Genomic DNA, 23,467 nt, shown 5'->3' with positions numbered 1-23,467 from the left:
GATTTTCTTAGAAGTTACTTTACGGAGAAAAGAGGAAGGCAAATATTTTCGAAAATTGTACGTGCCAGCAAGTTAACAGGGCAAAGAACTTTGCAGATAAACAACGCACACCTTGATCGTAGCCGCTGTTGACAGCATTTGCAAGAAGCGACAAAGAAAACTTTCCCATTCACGGTGAGTTGACAGAAACAAATAAAGCTCTAGATACTTTTCTTCTCAGAATTGGGTAGTAATTTAAATTTTCGGTGTTTTCTTTTAAACCGTTGATGCTGAAGCATTTCTTTTTAATATATTTTTTTAATCCGCAACTTTTTTCCTACGGATTCGGCTCCGTCCACACGTATCCAGTGAATCCGGCATACGAATCCGCAACTTTTTGAATCTGCTCTCCAGAGTGCACATTTTTGAATACGCCATGAATCCGGAATCGTGTGGGCGCTACATCCAGATATTTTTTTTTATTATCCGGTGACGTAACAAGATCGAGCCCTGTTCTTTACCGTGAATACGGTATGTAAGATGGCAACCTCGACGCATGCTCTGTTGCCAATATTCCCAGAGGAGTCCTGAGTACTAGAGTGAACCCAGATAAGTGTGGGATACGTGTGGACGTGGAAATTTTTTAATCGACAAAGAAAAAGTTGCGGAATCACAAATATCCGGATACGTGTGGACGGAGCCTCAAAAGATCGTAGGGAATTGCTGAGGCGACAATCATGAGTGTCAACCGGGTGACAACCTCGTCCTTAGAGTTGTCGGTTCACAAGGTTGCACGAGTGAATGCCCGCCCAAGGCATAGGTTTGAATTTGTGGAATGGTTACGAAGCCCGTCAGACCCCTTTGTTATATGTTCCTGTCAACTTGAAGGTGCATAGCATTCAGTAGCATTCCGGCCTAGCATTTTGATCTAATTGACCAATTAGCACGTCCCCTTAACTTATTCCGTCACAATTTGCCAACAGAAAACATAAGGATTAAGTACCGTCAGCTAGCTTCCAACATAAACTGCAGCACTGTTGTGTTTACATTTGATGTGTTCCGCCTTTCATAACCAGTCTCCTCTACTAACTATGCCCAAAGTAAACTATGATTGCTGTGCACTTCGACAATAACGATAATATGTCGTTTTCATATCTGACAGCGAAGTCTCTCGAGAAAAGTGAGTCAGTGACACATATGCATATTTCAGCGCCAACAACAACTCATCAGATACCCTTCGATTATCCACGAGTTAAAAATAATGGCGAAAGAAGCAGAATTCTCATCTAAAAGAAAACAAATAAATAAATAAATAAATAAATAAATAAATAAATAAGTAAGGGCAGCAATACCGTCTTTCCTCCCACTGCAACTTCTGTTTGACTGGGGTGAACAGCTGCACATTGAGGCTCAAATTCGACAGGAAGAGAAAACACTGGATTGCCATCACGTAACACAGCGATCTGTTGGCAGCAGACAAGTTTGTCAGAAAAATATCCCACAACCGAGCAAACACTTTCCCTGCCGGGAATTCTTGATTCCTACCAGGCCCCATATAAACAACCGTTTCAAAAGAGAAAGTTGTCGGTCACCCCCGGCTCAGACGTTTATTCAGGAGTGGTATAATAAACTGATTGATGGTGGTCAAGAGGTTTGAGGCTTGGGTCAAAAGTGTGTTCGGAAAATATGATTGGAATATCTCTCTCTATACCAAGAACAGGATGAAATCAGATAATGCCTTCGCTCCTCGACCTTCTTAAAAATAATGACCAAGCGCGTATTTTTTAAGAAGGCCTCGGAGCTCAGCCATTACTATGTACTGAGCAGTCATTCGAAAGGTGACGAGCCCGTTACCAACTCATCAGTTTTTCGAGATTTTCAGAAAAATGTTCACGTGAAAAATCACGTTTCTGGCTGAATAGATGGTACAACTTTAAAATGTTCAGGACGATAAGGTCCTTTTGCATATCAACTTTTAATTCATTTCCTTCCTCATTGCCAAAGTCATAGCCAACAAAACATATTTCCCGAGGTAAACTTCAGTGAACAACAATTCATAAAATAGAGTGGTCGCAAGAATTAAGGACATATTCACACGATGTATTACATAATACTAGTGACCGTAAGATACATAGTTTCTGCCTACTGGTACGGGTAAGCCCAGACGCAGTTGTGTAAAAAGAGAACAAGATTTTCCAGATGAGGGATCATCGTTCTTCCGGGTAGCATATCTGTTTCTGTAGGGTGAGAGGCGTTCCACCCGTACATTTGATTACCCGTATCCGTAAACAGAAACGGTGTACAATAACATCTCCCCACTACTTCTAATAGGAAATGTATAGGAGTAAATAAGGAGAATTCATAATTTGAAGTTAAGGTTAAAAGGGCTATTTACTCCTTTTCACTTAATTTCTTATGAGAAAGAACAAATCAGGTTGTTGCAATTTCCGTGAATAATGACCTCTGATTGGATGAAATTACGTAGGAGTCACGCCATACATGGGAGAGTCACTTACTGCAAAACAGGTTTGCAGTGGCCCGGTAAAACGCAAAACATGTAAAGATTTCTTGCAAAAAGAAGACCTACTCTCGAGTTTTATCTGTACTTTTAAGGAGCAAACTTCTTGTACCTTATCCCATGGCATTTTTTGGTCATTTTATGGTGGTCGAAGTATCCAAAAAAGAGGAAAAACAATAAAAAATTTCACCACTTTTATGAGGTTTTTCTAAAGGAAATATTTGCATCATGTGCCACCTATCACTTGGTCATGGCGGAAGGTAGCTCTTAAAGCAGTCACTGACAAAAAATGGTTTTAACGCTTACTTCTTTTAAGCAAGCAGCAATCGTCAGGCCATCTTTGCCACAGGCGATACCTGTTGGCTGACTTGCCATCCCTGCAAAGTGAGACCTGAAAACAACAAAGAGTCTTAGAGAGAGAGCAGTTTTTAAGCCTAGTTCTTATGTATTACCAACCTGTTTGATATTCATAACTATATCACATATGACGTAATTGAACATGGTATTAAATGGTACAAGAGCGATGGAAAAGACGAAAACGTATCATCCTAAGGCTTAAGTGTAAAACAAGTCTAAAATTAGGAAGGTAACACTTCGGTGCCAAATCAGGCACACTCACCCATATTCCAGAGTCTGCACTGACGTCAGTCTCACTGTGTCATCCATACTACATGTCACCAAAGTATCATCACTCAGAACCATATCTGTAACCTGATTTTTGTGTCCTTGGCCTTTGAATACCTCGGCATTCCCAGAGGCTACCTTCCATTGACCTACAGAGTGTTAAGTATTGATCTCACCTCGTCCCTTCGTTTTCCAGTAACACGGGCTAAAAATGAACAAGTATCCTGCCTCCCACCCCCGACACACAAGCTTAATTTTTACACCTGAATATGACAAACCCGAATTATATTATATTTACCAACCAGCAGAAATCTGACCGGGGTAATGTGAGCTTCCGCACTCTGATTGCCTTACAGTTGCAGCTAAGTAAAATAGGCCCGGTTTTGCAGGACATAACTTAAACTAATGTCCACTACAGAGGTACTCTTATGGACGATTAACGACTAGTAAAGAACTCTTCTTTTGAAATAACTTAAGTAATGGTCCAGATAAGAAGGAAAGGACCAAAACGCAGTGAACACGTCAGAATGCAAAAAGGTGCTAATTTTACTATTGTCTCTACTATGGTTCTGATTGGTTTAAACGTCAAATTTTACGAAATCTTCGCAAAAAAACACGTACATTAATCCCTTTTTTTCTATCCAACTTCCTTCTAACAAAATCTCGTCTGAGTCTAAGTAACACAGAAATCGTATGTGCGGATCATGTAAAATTGTGAACATTTCTTGGCCATTGTTTGCAACTCTTGTGATTTTTTAGCACAAAAATACACCTTTTAAAAGTGGAGTTTAAATACATTTTCTTTCGTGAACTGCCTTTTTGTAGGTTTATGCATTCTCTGCGTAAAAATGAAAACATTTCTATGTGAGGAAAGCGTATTGCTCCACAACAAAACAAATTGCTTCCCTTCTTACCTGGATCATTACTTAAACGAGAAAAAAAATTTTAAAACTGGAAAAACAAATTGGTTTGATAGTACTGGAAATTTTGAAAATTGTTGTTGGTCTCTGCTTATTACCGCGATGCCAATGCAAGTTTCCACAGCCAAAAACACCTAACCAGCTATGTGCTGCCTAACAGGGAAGTGTCAACAATAAAACTGTTTTCCTGGACTGTATTTATCCACAAAAACCCCCAAATATTGAATGTAAAATGTACTGAAAAATATACACAACCTAGATGTGTTAATGGAATAATCTTAAAACTGAATAAACTTTAAGGATACAAATACGCGTATCAAAGCTTCCAGTATATAGAGTAGAGCCATCTTTTGATGAGGCAAGGGACAAAATATTTTTGTTATGACCCTTGAGAGAGAACAAATCACGAGTTAGTAAATTCTGGACAGGGACACGCTGCAGCGACTTCAATATTTACCTCTCATATACAGCACACAACATAATTATTAATTGGTCATAAGGACTTATTTTATTCACCTATGCAAAAATAGGTGGTGAGCATAATTGATTGATTAATTATTTATAGGGTCAACAGAAAGAAAAAAATATCACCCTTGACGGAAACAAGAACAGAAACTATTTTTTTATAAGAATCTTTGCAAGTAACGCTTTTGTTCAGCTATTTTTTGAGTGTATGCTAATTGACTTACTTTAATAATCCTCTTGGGACAAGATGGATTGTTAATATCCAAATAGTTAATTTGTCCTGAAAGGGAGACAGTGAGAAGGTAATCTTGTTGCCAAAGACATCCAAGCTGTTGATCCTCAAGTGCATTTCCAAATGTGAACTCACTGAAAAAAGCATTAGTGATCAAAATGAATAACTTCAACATCAATAGTCATTATGTTTCCTGGTCCACATTAACAGGCTCTAAATATTATGGTGATTGATTTAACAGAAAATCGGACAAGACAAATGTAAACAGTAATGAGGTGTGCTGTCAGACAGGAAAACAAATCAATGAATAAGCTGGTAAATGACAATACATCTTTCAATTTTAAAATCATGTATTTTCAAAGCATGCTCTTTCTGTCATTATAGAGACCTTGCAATACAGAATTGCCCATGTTGCAATGCCCAAGAATGCCCTAAATGCAATGCCCTAAATTGCCCAAGGTAAAGAAAAAACTTGAACCGAGTTTCAGAGTAACAATATTGTAAACATTGAAGGCCTATATACATTGCAAATCGTACACATTTTGGACCATTTTTACACTTTTAAAACAAACTTTTACATCAATTAAGCTTAGCAAGACCAATTCAGCCCTTTATTCTAAAACGTGATTTGTGCTTAAAAGAAAGGCAAATTCTTGCTCAAACGTCAGAGTACCGGTTTACATAAATCGTTTCAACGGCTTCACAAAGAAAGCACTTTTGAACACCGATGTAAAGAAAACTTACGGGTGTTTCAAGCTGCTTTTAAATTTATCTAATGCAAAAACATTCACAGTAGCACTCAATGCATTTGAAGTTTTTTAACTTTGACTCCAGTTTTGCGTAGAATTTGATGCCAAGACGAACACAGCAAGTAAACAACAAGTGATATCTACTGTTTGGTAAAGTGGAACCCTGATGTAACGAAAGGCCAAGGGACTGGCAATACATGTTCACTACAAAGAGGTTTCAAGGTACTTTTACATATATTTTTACCATTACTTGGGTAAAGAAGATCGTTCGTTGTACCGAGCACATCGTTATATGGAGGTTCGTTATATCGAGGTTCCACTGCACATTTGACCTTCTCTTGATTGGTTGAGTTGCTTTGGGTTCTTATTAATCCATAGAACCCATAGAACTTACCTCGCGAACTGTTATGCGTAATTCTTTTGTTCTTTTTGACGTATCCATGGAAATATCCCCAAGGCAATGACACCTTGGGAAAATTGGTCACACACAAAAAGTTGCTTCAATGTGGACAACAGCTACTTGCAAATGGGTAAAATGGCCAGCATAACTGCATCTATTAATTCATGGACTAATACTCAAATTTCTTTAAAAAGGAGAAGGCCAAATCAGAACTAGTTGTAAAGGCAACAATGTGGTGGGGCTACTACCATTTTGTAAATGATACAGAAAAGACACTACACTCATTCTTATTATTTGATTACAGGGGAAAGAACTCACGTAGAGACAGTGTTGGCTGCGATGTCCCAGATTTTTGCAGTCTTGTCAGCAGAAGCACTGAGGAGAGACTTGCTGTCCGCACTCCATGACAACTGAAAGAAAAAAACACAACATAATGTCGTGGAAACAAAACATGAAAAAAGTCAGTTTCATAGTTTTTTTGTACCTTTCTTTACAAGTTGGATTCTGTATAAGTTCTATTTAAGTTAGATTCCAATTCACTGGAACTAAAAGATGGCTGCTGCACGGGTTGTTGAAACATTAGTCATTGTCAGCAACAGTCCTGTTCAGGACTCCACTCACCTGCATGATCATACACCATCTTCTTATCAACTTACATTATATTTAATCAAATACTCACGCCATATACTCCTCCTTTGTGAGCTTTTCCACCTCCTAAGGTGCAAGTCTCCTCTCCAGTTTTGCCATTATAGAGAAAAATCTGAAAAATACATTGTTAAGGGTCTTTCATTACAAAGCAGCAACTATGGAGCTAAAGAGCTAAAGAAGCTGACCAAACATTAAAGATTTTCATCTCTTCAGTGGCGTGGCCACATAAAGCTACATAAGTAAGAAAATTTGCTTATCTATTTATCTCTGCGAGAATTTTGTCACATGACCAAACATCGGCCTGTTCACACAACAGGGATAAAAATGTGAAATGTCACACCTGCTACATACTGTGGATGCCTTAAGAAAGGAGGGGGAAAGAGTTATGGAGTCTTATGTTTAACTTTATATTGGACACCCATATTGTGGCCAATTGACAGCAGTCAAAACAGGGTATCCACAGAAAAACAACATGAGACTGTATTGTGTGCTCAGGCATACAATGCAACAAGGATTTTTAGAAGTACTCCGCTAAAGCAGTTGGTAGCTACAACTGAGTCTTATTACAATGAACTACATAATTCAATAAGTAACCATCACCTGGCCATCTGCACCCCCAGAAACAAAGTGTTCACCATCTGGAGAATACTTCACACAGTTAACAAAGTTGGTATGACTCTGTTTAGAACAAAAAACAAAAAATGAATACATTCAATTTCCATTACTGGTTAAGATAAAAACACCTTGAAACAATTCAAGACAGTTCAACACAGTTCAGTTCAATTCAAGACACATTTTCAAAGAGCAAGAATGGACAAAAATGATGACCCCAACAATGAACAATGATTATTAATCAATTATGTTCAGGGGCGGATCTAGGGGGTGTCCACCCCCCTCTGAGATGACCTGCAGTTTTCTAATACTGAACTGGTATTATGCAAAAAAAAAACTATGTGGTTTTTTGGTGTTGAAGTAGAGCAAGAGACGAGTGCACCCCCTCCTAAAAAAAATCCTGGATCCACCCCTGATGTTTTGGTAGTTTCCAAATCAACTAAGGTAAGAATCCCAGCTTAAGAAAAAAAAAAAAAAGAATCCCAGCTTGCCAGAGGAAGACTAGCTGGCTATGTACACATGAGACTACCATGAACAAATCCAGTGCGGGTGATCGGGTGGGGATTAGACTTGAGGCCTTCATATTGTAATTTCAACACTCTTAACTGCTCAGCCACACTGCCTCCATAGTTTCAGGTTATCTGGGTAATTATAGTATAGTAATCAATGAAGGTTTGGTGGTGACTGACTTTTACAGAATGAAGAATAGACTGAAAGACTTGTTTATTGACACCTTTTGCAGCTTAGAGCTGAATTGCAGATACAGGTCAATTACATAAATATCACATAATTAGAACGCTAAACTGTAGTATACTTTACAGTTACGAAATTCGTGAAACTATCAGTATTAGATCGTAGGGTGGTAAAGGGCTCGACATTGCAACTGATATGGTCACCAACGCAACTAACATTTTCTCCCTGGCAACTAAAATTTTTGGTTTAGTCACCACTTTGGCGACCAAATTATTTCTCTATGATTTAGATTTAAATTAAAAGAGTAAAGTTAAAACAAACATTTTACCTTATCTTGCTTTGCTTTTGTCATAAAAAATGTGCCAAATCGCATGAACAAAGCCAGTTTACCTCCAAATTTATACCAACTTCTGTTGGCGATATTTTCAAACAATCAAATCTGTTGGATTGGGCCGTACCATGAGCCTCGTCATTTACATTATACAAAACTGGCAACTAAAAATTTGCATCTGGTGACTATAATTCTCCAGTTGGTTGCCAAAAGGCGACCTGAGGATATTTCTAATTTTGGGCCCTGTGGTAAATGTCATTGATCAATTTGAATGTGTATACAGTAAGCCATAGATGAGTGAACAATTCTGGTATGAATTAAAGGGAAGATTGGGTTGTCAGGACTAACTCTCAAAATTGACACAAGCATCTTCACAACGTTGCTTTAAGCTCTCGATCCCTACCTTAGCTAGTGCATCTTTGTACAAAGTAAAGGAACAGATAATGGAGAGGGTGCACTTCTGGATTTTCTCCATGTCATTGGTGAGACAATTGGGGGGATTAGCAAATGCAGTGGCTGCATACTCAAGCACAGATCTGACATGCGAACAGTAGACAATAATAAGATCATCCAGATGGATTCCACTCTTCCTAAGATTTCTCAGTGAGTAGAGCCTTCTGCTGGCTTTCTTAATAACACAATTGGAGTGAACAGCCCATGATAGATCTGTGGTAATGTGAACACCAAGCAATTTGAATGAATCGACAGACTCGCTGTATGGGCTGCCAGTGGCAATGGGCTGCCACACACAACTGTTATAGCGAAGAAAGTCAAAAATTTCAGTTCACTTGTCTTAAATTGATAGTTAATTAAGGCATAAAACCATTGAGCACTTTGTGTAAATAACCTTTAAATTCTCTGAGTTATGATTCATAATCTGTCTTGGACAACCAAAAATCAGGTTTCAGTAACACAAACTACTTGACATTATTCTGCTTAACAACACACTCCAACTTGTCAATCTTAGGAGCCAAAGACCGAATAATACAAACAAGAATTAAAGGGATTAAAGCACGAGTCCTCGCAGCGTTGGATTGGCATTCCTGGTCACTTAAAAACAGTGGGGCACCTATGGTGGTAATCGCTGGAATGCAGTTATAAACTATGATATTTTCGACCACCACGTTTAGATCTAAATGGTTTTCTTATTCCAAAATCACCAAGTTTTTGCCAGAGAGACTCATCTTGACGTTGTTTAGGTTGTGATCTCCTACAGTACAGTCGCAAAAAGAGGCAGGGGTTTCAATAAGCACCGATGGCCAACGAAACGTCTTGGCTACTTTGCTCATAGAGATCACCTACTTTTTTCTAGAAAGAAGAAGCAACTAGTTTGTAAACGTTGTAAACAAAAAAATGTATCACAGTCATGGGAATGCTGTATTTCAGTCATTTTTTCACAAGTTTCTTTATAGGTTTACCCAGAATTTGTTTAAAAGCAAAAGTACGTAATTTAGTTTTCATCAATTGTTTATTGCTTGTAGGAATTGATTGTGTGACTGATAAATTGAAAGCTTCATTTTCTTGAATGAAAAATATGCTCTTTTGTCCTCAAATTTATTCCCAGAATGTTGAAAATCGAATTTAAGGACTTTGAAATTTCAAAATTTTCTGGGCTAGAACGTGCCCAGAGCCCCTCCTCCCCTAGAAAAAGGGGAGCAACGGCCCCTTGTTGATACTATCGGTTACTCTATTCAAACCTGCTGGCTACTTCAATTTTTAATGAAACCCCTGAGAAGTTCTTACATGGCATTATTTTTGGGCTGTACTGTACCAAGCTTATTGGTATGAGATTGAAATGAAGCGGAGATGATTAATGTAGAACCAGCAGTCTGCAACTTTGACAAAAAAGTACACAAACAGCACAAACGGAACCTTATAAACTACATTTGACCACACATCAGGCATAGAACAATGAATGATGCAACAACTACAAAAAATACGCAAACTAAAATCAACAACAAGTGGCAGCCATATTGGTACCGCTGACAGCTACTGCATCACAAAATTTTTGAAAGAAAATTTGCTACTCTTGCAATGGCCTAGGATAAAAATCCTTGAAATAGGAGGAAAAACGATTAGGCCCAAACAAATGTAATAGTTGTCCATAGGATACAATGGTTAAATCTTCCTCTCAAAACATTAGGAAAATCAGTGAATTTGTTTCAACTTTGCTAATGTCGACAGTGTCTTAAATTTTGGGCAAGTTCTCCAAACTGCATTCAAACTTGCTATTATTATACATGTAGTTGGGATTTTTTTTCCAACAGTGAATGGCGTCATTAGTTACTTTAACATCAAATGACAACCAACAATAAAACTGTATTCCTGTCAAACGTTTCTGTATGAAGTACAAAATAAAATATTATGCAGGCTCCTGTTCATTTGCTTCATGTACACTGATAAAGAGAAAGAAAAAACCTTTATTTGCACTCCAAGACACCTTGAACTCAAACAGCTAACTAGGACTGAATTACAGTGCTAATTTAAGTTCAAGGAAGTCTTTGAGTAAAAATTAATTAAAGATTTTGATACTAACCTTGTTTGAAGCACTAAACTTAAAGGGAGGTCCCTCGAAAAAACCAACATCAGAGTCCTCACTGGCTGTACAAATGCGAAATGGCCGGGTTGGTTTGTAATCTACTGCATTAATAGCTTTTGAATGGCCTGATACACTACCAACTGAAGAACCACTGTCCCATAAAAACACATTGCCAAACCTGTTGAGAAGAAAAGAAAACAATCATACTGTCCACTTCAAGAAACAGAGATAACACATAATTCATGTGAAGCAGATGCAAATTCACTAACTTCTCACAGGTCACTTTTCAATGTGTGACTTCTTCTTTCTCTATTTAGACGTATCAACTCGCATGCAAAAATATTAATTTAATTGTGGCCTACTGGAAGGAAAACTGTCTAAAGATGTTCTTCGGGAACAAAAGAATTCCTTTGCTCAACTAATAACACAACAACACATTATATAAGGTAAAAGTCAAGTGACAATATCACAACATTTATTATTAAAGTAACTTCATGTCCTCTCAACATGCCTGAATTGTTGTAGCTTGTCAAACATAAAAAGCCACAAGAAATACGAATATTGTAGCAGATATATTTATATGAACATTTCATGGAACTTGATTGCTGAAAGCTTTCCAGTGCCCAGAGCTTGAGAGGTCTGTACATAATAACACTTGCCCTGAACATTCATTAAGGTAGATACAGTTAAGTTTTTGAGGGATTTATCAAGGCACTATGCATGTCTGACCAAACTTGGGCTCAGACCCCATGCTACACTCACTGGCAGCGAGTTCAGTCAATTGATTTGTCCTGTTCAGGAAATGAAATACAGTTAAACCTCTTTACAATGGCCACATTGGCGACAGAAGAAAGTGGCCATTGTAAAGAGCCGGGAGGCTGTTGTGGAGAGGTTTTAAACAAGAGTTAATGTATGGATTTTTTGTAAGCTGGGACGAAAAAAAAGTGGCCTCTGTAGAGAACAGGCCGTTAGCAGAGGTTCAAGTGTACCACATAATTACAGCTTACTTCTCTCTGCCATCTCCAGTCACCACTATTCTTTTGCTGTCTGGTGACCATGCAATATCTTTTATGGGACCACTTAGAGGCTGGTATTCATATTTCAGTAAATGCTCTTCCTGTGTTGTGTCCCAGATTCTGAGTTTTCCAGAGACATCTGAAACATGAATGTTACTTCAACAGATTAATCCATTCATCCTTGGAAAACTTGCTGACATACCCAGTTTGAAGTTATTCAAGCCATTAAGTTTTCTCTCCAGGATTAAGCCAAATTTTAAGAAAAGTTTTCTTGCTTATAAGACCAGTCAAGTAACTCATTGGCTTGAACACTCAGGAGCACACGTTTGCAAGAAGATTTTGGACGAGGTCAAACAGACTTCGACTGGAAGACCAAAACAACCTGGAACCAAAATCATCTTTGTTAAACCTACATGTAACATGGTGCAAAGTGCATTACAATGTCACCTGTCACCAGCAAAGGTGGAGGTCAATAGTGTTAGAAGGAAGAGGAGTAGGTATTCTGAGACTACCTGCAAAAATTGAGGAACTACTCATTCTGACATTGTTATTAATGAGATTTTTTTTTTGTTGTTCTTAAAAAGCTCTTGATTATTCATACAAGTTTCAAGGTCCAAGTTAGCCATGTCAAACTGATAATTTTTAAAGTTAATATTATGTAAGGCTGTTGGTTTACAGAACAATTGATCTTACCTCCTGAAGCGATGTAAAATCCACTGGGTGCATACACAGCCACAGTAGTGTCCTTTGCATGCTGAGTGTAGACATCACAAATTTCTGGATTCTGTAGAGAATTAGTAACAGTTCAGTGGCGTTCACTCCCACAAGTCTCCTATGGCTTAAAGGTAGAGCATCTGGACTACTAACCACAAGGTCATAGGGTTGACTCCTATTGGAATTAAGTACCTTATTATAGGAAATTAACGCTCCATGAAATTAAGGTATTGGAAATTAATGCGACTTAAATTAACGCGAATTTAATGGAAAACGACTTTTGAATAAAGAAAATTAACGCGAAGAGGAGGTAGAATTTCATAATAAAGGAAATTAACGCGACTTAAATTAACACGAATTTAATGGAAAACGACTTTTGAATAAAGAAAATTAACGCGAAGAGGAGGTAGAATTTCATAATAAAGGAAATTAACGCGATTAATTACGCGAAATCAAAGGAGAAGATATTGGCATCACTTCTGATAGCGACAACGATGAAGATGAACTCGAAATATTGTAAACCTTCGCCCTAGCTTTTGTGAAAGATGAAAAATAAAGGGTAAATGGAAAGAAAGAAAGCTTGTAGTAAATGTTTTTTAGGTGTCAAGAATGTCTGGACAGGTTCCAAAATTGGGGTTAAGATACTGGAAATTAAGAGCGTGGAAATTAATGCTGCACTTAATTAAAGTCGCGGAAATTAACGCTCAACAAAATTAACGCGACTTAAATTAACGCGAATTTTAACAATTCGCGTTAATTTCATGGAGCGTTAATTTCCTATAATAAGGTAATCAGATTTTTTCTTCCAAGCCTCTAGTGTCACTGACTGAATAAATATCTTCCTCAGTATAATATTATCATTATCATTATCTGTTACTTCAGAGAACCCCACAACAAGGCACAACTAATGCAGAATTAAAATTTTAAAGAATATCAGTTCAGTTGAGTTGATCATTATTTTTCTAATAAGTAAAGCTAAGCCAAGACAAGCCAACATGCAAGTGAATGAACTAGAGTGAAATAATTTGCATCACTGTGAATTATCCTGCATTAATATTCTTTCAAATGCTATCCTTTATTTCTTTTCCTTTACAATTAAGACACCTGAGTGATCCAAGGAACACGATGGTATGATTATACTACGAACAGTCGTTCCTGACCTTGAAGTATAATACATACTTGTCTAATAACTCTTATTTACTCTACAGGTCCCACAAAACTAAAACACTAGAATGAGTATCAGGCCTTTTCTAGCAGTTCCCTCTTTAATTTCAAATCTGCTCTTTCCTACTAAGTAAGAGAGAAAGGGAAGCCTGACACAGACCCTACAGTGAACCAGGTGACACATCCAAGATCTGGATGTGGCAGTGGTTGGATAGCACACATCTGACATTGTGCCACTGGAATTAACTAATGACCATCTTAAATTTGAGAAAACCAAAGAGGAGTGTTTAGAATATATATGTGGTAATTCTATAGATGGCCAAGAGTTCAATGAAAAACACAATACATGTTCTGTTAAAAGACAAAATAGTATTGTGTCTTGAAAGATTCATGTTTTGTAACAAGAAGAGGAAGATCAATATAGTCTTTGGAGTTCCTCTGGCTGGCTTCAGCAAGTGAACATACCGAGTAATATAATGATCGAACTCATCTTTAGTATCAGGTCCTCATTTCTGAATTCAAAATTATATTATCAGTAATTATTTTTAGCGAAGCTCTTGCGTGCACTAGCATGCCAGCGGAGCACCATGGGTAAGAAAATTTGGTAAACTATTCATCCAAGAAAATTTGGTTGTGACGTAGTGTACGAATGCCAACGGTCCGTACACCCACTTCACATAAACCGGTGCCAAATGCCAGGTTATTTTGGCAGGAAAGCGTATGGCCACCTGCATCTTGTGAAGCAGACACAGCTAAAGAGTCAAAAATGGAAAGTGGAAAATGTTTTTGTATCCTGTTGTCTCCATAAAACGTCAAGCCAGGAAGTTTCTGGAAGTTTCTCGTTGTATTCATGCAAAACAACGGCAAAGAAATGTACAAAAAAAGTGTGCTGCACCTGGAAAGTTGCCTTTTTGCTAGTTAGACATATTGTTGTTTTTTTCACCGTTCTCGTTGCATTCGCTGATTAACATTTTGCAATTTGACCTTTTATTTGAGCAAACTATGAATCTTATCGAGAGCTTTGCTTTTACCCCCTGCCTAAATCTATACATTAAGTGAAAGCACAGGGAGCCCAAACTCATGTTATGAGGAAAGGGTGTAAAGTAATATGCCATAGGTGACCCATGACCTTTGTGCTGGACACACCAGTTTCATGTAATTTGTATTTGAAATTGGAAACTTTTCCAGGGTGACAATTGACACTTATACAATGAGTGCAAGGGCAAGAATGACCTGTTACCATAACAGCTGCTTTACCCACCACCACCCCCTTGCACCCTTCGTAAAAGTATCAATTGTCACTCTGGTGACGTTTCCAATATAAAACGCAAATTAGATGGCAGGTGTAAAGGCATTCACAGGCACTGGATGAAACCAAGACAGGCCTCAAAGTCCAGCACAAATGGTTCAGTTTGAAGGGCAAATGATGAAGCTTTTTTTGAGCCGATCTTGCAGAGAGGAAGGGTAGGTATCCTTCTAGCTAGGCTGGAGCTGAAAAAAAATTGCAGTGGATTGGAATTTCGGCAAATAAATTTGTCTTATGAAGGGAGTTACAGTGGTTATGTAATTGAGCCTAAAAATCTATTGAAACAACAAACCAAACACCAAACACCAAACACAGTAGAATACATCAAAGGTAAGTCTTCTTCATTCATTTCCTTGAACAAAAGTTTACATTTAAAGTTTTCTCCCCTTGCAGATCTCAATATTTTATTTCTCATATAATGCACCTATCAATGTAAATCCCGTGAGGGGGGAGTGTGGGCAAGGGGCGGGGATTTGATGCCTGAGACTATCCCCCTGTCGGGCTTTTGATTGTGCTGGGGTCGGGACATTTGACTTTGACCGACAGAAGCCTGGTATCAATTCAGAAACAGTTACCAAGTCCGTCCCTCGCGGCTTTCTGAAAGTCACGCTGTTGGAGAAAGGTATGAAGTTTTCATTTCTTTTAATCGCCACAATCCGATACTTTAAACTGTCATCTAAACAGATAATGTCTATTTTGAGAAAGTTTTTATCTTCAAGTTCCCATCTGATTGTAAAACTCGATTGAAATCAAATTCCACCTCGAAAGTCAGAGGATTTTTTACGGGTCACGGTTACGGTTGCATATGGCGCAATGGCGGCCGCACGTGTTTTTTAACGTTGGCCAAATTTTCGGCTACCATTGTTAAGTGCAGGCATCTGCAATTGTATTGCTTTGATGGCAACTAAAGATGAAATTAAGTCACTCTTGGAGGCCGAAATTGGACCTCTAAAAGCTAAATTAACCTCGATTGAAAAGTCATTCTTTGAATTGGAAAAGTTGGTCAAACACTTCTCCGCAAAGTATGATGAGCTCTTGAAGCAAGTACAGCGCTCAAATGATAGAACAGCAAGCCTTTCCACTGATGTTAAGAACCTAAAGGAAGATATGAAGCAGTGCAAGAAAATAGGGCGCGAAATTGAAGACCTTTCTCAATACTTGCGCCGCGACTGCTTGGAGCTGACAGGCGTTTTACCAACCGAAGAAGTATCTTGTTCTGACCTTGTTTGTTCTATTGGGAAGGAAATGGGTTATTGTGATGTCCTGTACATTCGACACTACTTTCAAAGAACTAGTTGCTAGCTCGAAAACCTTACGGTTATCTAGCCGCTAGGCATTTCCTTCTATGTAATAATATTTAGTTTAAATTGTAATTGAATATTCTACGTGTTAAGTTACTAATTATGCAATAAGTTTGACAAACCCTGTAATGGAAATGTGAATAAAGTGTTGTTGTTGTTGTTGTTGTCACTGATCCGACCTGTTCCGACATGTTGAGCAGATGTTATAACGCATTTTACCTTTCATTAATATTATAATAGCACGGTCAATCTTCCTGGAGTGATTTTGTTGTTCAAAATAAGAGATGCTAGTGGAGAGAGAAAATACTTAGTTACAGCGAGTAACTTAACGGAGCTTACGTTAAACTTAAATAAAAGTAGTAAGAACGTACTTTTGAAATGTTCTTTTATTCGTTTTATATAGTATTATAGTATTGTTTGTTTAGATTTTTTCCCCTGGGGTGAGGGCTTTTTGACACTTTTGATTGACATTTCGTTTCCCACCCTGGGGAATTTGATCAAAAAATTTTAAAATTTGTCAAATTCCCACCCCTTGCCCACACTCCCCCCCCCCCCCCCACGGGGTTTACATTGATAGGTGCATAAAGTCTGTTATTCTCAATGGTCGCCTGTTACGCTAGCCTCCGCTGCAGACGAAACTAAACCCTGGTTCAGAGTCCATCTGCGAAACAGCACTGAAATCCTTGTTCTTGGCCCCCACTTGTGTACCAGGATTTAAGTATGCACCATGATTGGCCTGTTAAAATTGCCACTGTCAATCTGCCAATGAAGATGAAAGGAAATTCAAATGCCCTTCTGGTAATTCATTATGTCCATTCGGGGCCCGGAACAAGAATATCGGCGCTGCTTCACAGACAATTCTTATTGAGGTTAAATTACGTCTGCCATGCATGCAGGCTACTGTTATGCAACACCAGTACGTCCAGTACAAAGGTCGCACATCACCCATGACATGTAAATTACTTGACACCCTTTTCTTGTAACATGAGTTTAGGTTGCCTCTGGTGAAAGCAGCTAAATTGCAGCTAAAAGTGCCTCACTTTATCATTCTTTATTGCACTGTTTTTAAGCACGAGTTTTGTGATCTCAGAGCTGACTGTATTCTATTTACACTCTGCATTTGATAAATGTTCAAATTTAACCTGCTCTTTGAAAAGTATCGGCTTGATCTTTTCAAAAGCTCCTTTGGTTTAAGGATGGCATATATAGAGGATATTACATGGCCGTGCAGAGATAAATTTCTTTTCGAGTGTTCTCTTCTTGTGTTTTCAGCACGAGGAGGAGAGAAATTTCGTATCTCCAAGCGGCCATGTAATGTGCTATTTATTATATAAACACGAATGAAATACCAAACCATTTCACTTTAATAGTTTTTTTGCTGTGAAAGGCGCAATTTACAATGTAGCCATAGCAACGGTCATATTTCACGTGTGAAGATAACATGTTATTTTCACGTGTGAAGATATCAAGTTTTTGTGTGAAAGCTCACCTGGTATTTCATTGGTGATTATATAATAAAACAGTTTATCATCTTGATAATAGCATGACCATAAAATGATGTTGATTGGCTTATGTTGAATAATGCTGTGCCAGTGTGGAAGGCTTCAATGAAAGAGTCTGTGTCAAGCGTTTCTTTCCCTTCACTCTACTCCTTTTCCCTTCTCTTTTTGTTCTTTCCCCTTGAAACACCTGAAGTGTTCAACTGGATGTCAGTCTTCATGAACAATCACCGAGTTCAATCATGAGATTATGTGTATTTAGTCATGTCACAATAGTGAATGGCTTTCTATCTTCACTAGATTGTACCAAACTAGGCCATTTCAGTGTATGTGAGAGGTCCAAACAGATCCCACCTCAGACATTGTCTGACAAAATACTGTTGGTGGAACAGTGGACACTGAAGAGGCAATAGTGAATGGCTTTCTATCTTCACTAGATTGTACCAAACTAAGCCATTTCAGTGTATGTGAGAGGTCCAAACAGATCCCACCTCAGACATTGTCTGACAAAATACTGTTGGTGGAACAGTGGACACTGAAGAGACCCTGAAGAAAAAAATTAATCACAGGCTCTCCCATCCTTTCTTCCTCCATCCCTCTTTCTCTCTCTTTGTTTTCCTACACTAGCTTTTCTTTTGCTCTTCCCAAATAACTGCGAGTCTGAAACAAGCTAACGTATTTGTTAAGAAACGGAAAGGAAACCTAATCAATACTGCAGCATTGCATCATGGAAAAAAAATGTAATGGTTACTGAATATGTTTCCTAATAAGGCAAAAGTTCTAGGTATCATCAAACAATCGTGCACAAGGGTTGCATGAGAGAGCATATAATTCTTCGGGTTTAACGCAAAAAAGCTTTAAATACTTTCCATTATTTAACCGAAATTTTCGACTAAAGAATTCTGCCCGTTACGCTGTTCGATGCAAGCCAAATTTCATGGCTTGCATACTCTGTTTTAGCTCGAGGCAAAAGCAGGGACACTGTACTCTCAATGAGATCAGAAATACATGGGAAATACACTCAGCTTACCTCAATGTCACGAATAAACACGCTCTTGCCGTTCGTGTATAAAAAATTCTTCCCTTTAGGATCGCCTTTCAGCAGAGTTGGAGCACCTCTCACAGTTTTCGGTAAGGAAGCAAATACTTGTCCTGGGGAAATTAGAAATTGTTGGAAAATAACTTTAAACTTAGATGCGATTTGGCATCCTTACCCTTATAAAAGAAACAAACCTTTTTTAAAAGACATTATTGATGTTGTCCTTGTTACTATTAACCTTTCCCTCTATGAATAATATTACGAGCCCGTCCGTCGACCCACCTCTTCACAACAGGGTGGGTGGATAGGAACTTTCCTTGTACTTCATGTACGCTGAAGTAGTAGGTACTTCATATACGAGAATAAAAGTGTACTGTCCGTATACCCGACGGGGGTGGGGGGGGGGGGGGTGGGGTACACGGTACACTGGGAATTTTTGGGTGAGGATGTGCCGCTGGGCCCTGGAACCCTTAGGCAAAACCCCCTATCCTAGAGTAGCTTTTGGCTGAGTTGCGTCAGAATTTAAACTTGCCGATCTATTTTTTCACATTTTAATGCGTGGCAATTCCTGGTTTCGCTAGTCTAGGCTAAAATCTTCAACCAATTGATCAGTTTCCTGGAAAATACCCTATTCTAAACCCAAACTCTCTGATTTATATACCCTATCCCAGAGTAAACTGCTTGAAAACCATACCCTTCACAGCGGCACATACCTATATAGCAGGGACCGCGCAGGGGGTGGGGCAGCCCCCCCACTTTTTTGGCTGTTGATGTTAGAACATTGAATGTTCAACTGGAAATATTTAAGGTAGTGGTGAAGGACGGAGAATTTACCTGTTTTGATGACATTTTAGCCAAGATCAAGCAGCTTTCTGAAGCCGAAAAGTGTATGATAACTGAAATCATAACTCTATGTAAACTTCTTCTTGTAAATCCAGCAACCAGTGCAGCAGGCGAGAGATCCTTTTCTTCTGCTCGGAGACTGAAAACGTGGCTTGACAATACTTAATACCCACAAGCAGAGAACAGACAAACTTTGTCTTATAGATGTTGCCAATGAGTTTTCAACTCTCAATGAAAATCGAAAAAGCAACTTTGTCACCGTCAAAGAATCCGACTTAAAAATGTCCGGCTGACACTCATCCGTTGCGTCTGTTGGGTTTAGCTTAGAAGTTAGTCTATTCATTTAAATTTGATCAAACGTGAAGGCCAGTTTGTTACTCGCTGTTTTATAAGAATTAAAAATTAACTTCACTTTTGGCAGTTTTAGATCCATTTCTAGCCATTTCAGAAGATTTCAATTTCAAATTTTCCCGAGGGGGCATGCCCCCGGACCCCCCTAGTTGGCCCCACTTGAAAATCCGCTCCGCGGGCCCTGTATAGTCCATGTATGGCAGTCTCCCCACCGGGACCCGCGGTATGGCAAAGGTCACTGGGGCGTCCCCAACTGCCAAAATAACTTCTCTAGACTTCTCCATATATAAGGGCCAGTTTTGAAAAGTAAAGAATGGTCACGAAATTTGATCCGTATAGCATGACATTTAAGATTAAATTCAAATACAGTACTTTGTGCACTGAGCCGACTGCCTTTTTTTTTAGAACATACTAAGATCGCGCAAGAAAGTCACATTGCGCGAGGAAACGCGTCGCAAGGGGAAAAGAAATGAACAAACATTACGTTACTACGTCCATTTTAATGATATGCCAATTTTCATTGAATCATTGTGTTCCAGCAAGCATAAACAGTCTAAGAAAAAGGTATACATTTTACTGGATTTTTGAAAACGTTACTACCGAAAAAGGCTTCTTCCCCCAATGACCAGTTTTTAATTTTCATTTAATGTGGCCAATATTAAAAGTAAGTAGGAGTGCAACCATTACTTAGTCATTTCTCCTCATGATTCCAATGCTGATCAATTCCATAAGATGTAAATTAGTTTTCCTTGAAAAGAAAAGTTTTGCTACCTTCGCAAAGAGAGTAAAGGATAACGAAACATTCATCTGAATACATTGTTTGCCAAAACATCTTCTCAATAAAAGACGGGAAAGGCGGATTTTCTGACGGGGATATGAATTTTTAATGAACAGTTAATCAAGTATTAATCAAAGATTCACGTTGCAGAGGCAGTGGTAGCGCAGCGATAGTTTCTAACTGTTATCAGTTAGCCTGAATTTTAGCCGTCCCCCCGCAAACTCCTCTTGCGACTCGAGGAGACGTCTGAAATATCATGCTGACTATAAACAGTATAGAAACTACTACGAATGTGAGTATTGTCCACTAAAATCCAAAGAGAGGAGCCCCTATACTCTTCTTAAGTTCACAGAGCCGCCTAGTCTGTAAGTAATTCATATCAACCTCAAGTGAAGCAAAGCACCCCAAGTACGCAAATGTCGGTTAATATTTATAAGGAGACTATATGTCGGCTTGAAATGAGCTACTTACCGACTTGGCTTGACATGAAATACTGCACCGACATTTCATACCATTGCAGAACCGTAAATGTTAACCGCCAAATCATTAACTTATGGCAAACAATTACAAGAGGTGGCTGTGTGAGGAAAGCTTGAAAACCCCCCTCCTCGCCACCCATTTTAATATATTTTGAATTTAGAAGCAAGCCTTCACTCATTACTGTCATTTGCATGAACCCACGCTCACTCGCCCTACAAATTTTAATTTGTTGCGACAAAATATTGTGTTCTCATACTCAGAGAGGATACCAGTTTCTTTTTCTTGATTATTTCATTATTTTTCGTTTTTTTTATTGTTATTTTACGTTACTATTAATTTTTATAAAAATTATTTTATTATTTTCATTTTATTATATTTTTTTTTCATGAAAATTATTTTTATTTTTTCATGTTCCGGAATGTTCCGGAATGTTCCGGAATGTTCCGGGATGTTCCGGAATGTTCTATGTTCCGGGTTTTATCGACGCCCAGTCTAAACGGGCTGAAAAAAATATATATATATGGAACGAAGAAAAGCATCCTCGGAGACCCAGGGGCAGTCAGTCAGTTTTCAAGCACAGGCGGAAGAGCCCCTGGGTACCGACTCTCACCGGACCATTTCCAAACGGTCAAGTGAATGCTGGCTCCTGATTGGGCACAAAAAATGCTTTGTATTATTGTGCCCAATCGGGGAACAGCATCTCCTGCGTTCTTTTCGTGAGTTCGTACACGACACGATAGCTATTGACTCGATCACGGCTTGTCTGGCTCATGCACCAAACAAATGCACGCAGTCAGGAAACTTTCAGTTTGATACAAACACTTTATTTCAAAATACTGGTTGGCTGTCTTTACACTAGGCTGTTAAGTAAGACTTAAGAGCCGCTAAGTTTTACTTAACCACAAATTCGTGGGTGAAGGCCTAAGTAAAATCTCAAGTAACTTTGCTTTGCATCTTATTAAAGTCGGAAAGTTGAAACGGTTCAAGAAAGTTTCAAGCGACTTGAAAACCATCCTTATGACCTACTTAGCTGACTTGCGGTTTTGCGGTTTCTTGAGCTTTGAGAAAGGCGAGACATGTCAATCAATCTTAATTTTGTTGCGTGGGAAAATAACCTGAAGTAAAAAAGAATCGGTTGTGTGTGAAGCTTTATTTTACTTGAAGTAATTAAAACTTACTTGTCTTGAAATATTTCTTAGCTTATTTAGGCTGTAGTGTAAAGACTACCACTGTCTACCCGAAAACTATAGACGCTTTTCCAAAAATACAAGCTTGAGCTTACAACAGGTATTCATACTTGCATCGATCATGCCTTCGTAAATCTTAAGGAGTTTAAGGGCCTCTTCATATGAGCCCGGTTGACCGGGCTGGCCCGGTTTCCGAGATCTCGCCTCACCCCTAAATCCTTTGTAAAATTTTCGATGTGTTCATATGAGAGGGCGGGCTGGCTCGGTTCCCGAGATCTCGGTTTTTCCAACCGAGATCTCGGTAAGCGGGCTGGAAATTTTGCCATATGAACACGTCATCCCGGTTACCGGGATGAACGGTGGGATGAATTCTGGCGGCCCGGATGGCATCGTCTTGCATTGCCTGCTGTATTTTCCCCATCATAAGCATCCCATTTAACTGCAGTGATACAGCTTTAAGAGTTACCGATGGTAAGATAGGCCCGAAAGTTAAAATTCTTGTGTTTCGCCATGTTTGCTTTGTTTCCCAAATTTGGCGCCAGAACTCGTTCTCAGGATCTTTGACCTTTTCTCATCTCGGAAACTGGGCTGAAATTTCCCATATGAACCCAAGGCAAAATTCATCCCGGTAACCGAGCCAGCCCGGTCAACCGGGCTCATATGAAGAGCCCCTAAGATTCCACGACAGCTGACAGCCACGAAAACGTCGCATGAAAAGTGAATTCACATTTTTCAAGTCTCTATCGTGATTCTCCCAACTCGCTTACTTTGTCAAATGCAAGCGAACTCTTCTGGAGCTGATTTTCTATCAACCATATCCAAGTTCATAAAGAGAAAGAAAATTTTGTCATTGTTTGTTTACCTCCTTCACAAAACCTGAAATTAGGCATCTTCACGTGGTAGTCGTGCAGTGACGGCAAAGAAATCTGCAAAATGCGTGATGCACGTGCAAAGTTGTTGTTTTGCCTTGTCAAGCTATTACTTTTTTATTATCTCGTCGCCGCCGCATCTTAAACTTCCTATTATCTGATTATTTACGATACATTGTGATCCGTCAGAAACAGAATTTTCTCAGTGCA

At 38.8% G+C, this 23,467-nt stretch overlaps 1 protein-coding gene across 1 annotated transcript in view; it reads right to left on the bottom strand.

The window, feature by feature from the left end:
- Positions 1–19,071, bottom strand: part of LOC140933057 (WD repeat-containing protein 1-like) — a 32,753-nt gene extending 13,682 nt beyond the window's left edge. The window contains exons 1-13 of the mRNA XM_073382574.1: positions 18,944–19,071; positions 18,741–18,862; positions 12,420–12,510; positions 11,718–11,865; positions 10,708–10,888; positions 7,136–7,213; positions 6,567–6,647; positions 6,206–6,297; positions 4,731–4,872; positions 4,347–4,428; positions 3,117–3,270; positions 2,804–2,888; positions 1,332–1,442 (exon numbers count right to left, since the gene is read on the bottom strand). Coding sequence (XP_073238675.1) covers positions 1,332–1,442; positions 2,804–2,888; positions 3,117–3,270; positions 4,347–4,428; positions 4,731–4,872; positions 6,206–6,297; positions 6,567–6,647; positions 7,136–7,213; positions 10,708–10,888; positions 11,718–11,865; positions 12,420–12,510; positions 18,741–18,862; positions 18,944–18,959 — 1,383 coding nt within the window. The 5' untranslated portion in view covers positions 18,960–19,071. The remainder of the gene's footprint in view (positions 1–1,331; positions 1,443–2,803; positions 2,889–3,116; positions 3,271–4,346; positions 4,429–4,730; positions 4,873–6,205; positions 6,298–6,566; positions 6,648–7,135; positions 7,214–10,707; positions 10,889–11,717; positions 11,866–12,419; positions 12,511–18,740; positions 18,863–18,943) is intronic.
- Between the last annotated feature and the right edge of the window lie 4,396 nt (positions 19,072–23,467).

This window comes from Porites lutea, chromosome 4 (assembly GCF_958299795.1).
Source record: "Porites lutea chromosome 4, jaPorLute2.1, whole genome shotgun sequence".
Taxonomy (NCBI): domain Eukaryota; kingdom Metazoa; phylum Cnidaria; class Anthozoa; order Scleractinia; family Poritidae; genus Porites; species Porites lutea.
The sequence above is the reverse complement of the archived record's forward strand: the minus strand, read 5'-3'. Positions and strand labels throughout refer to the sequence as shown.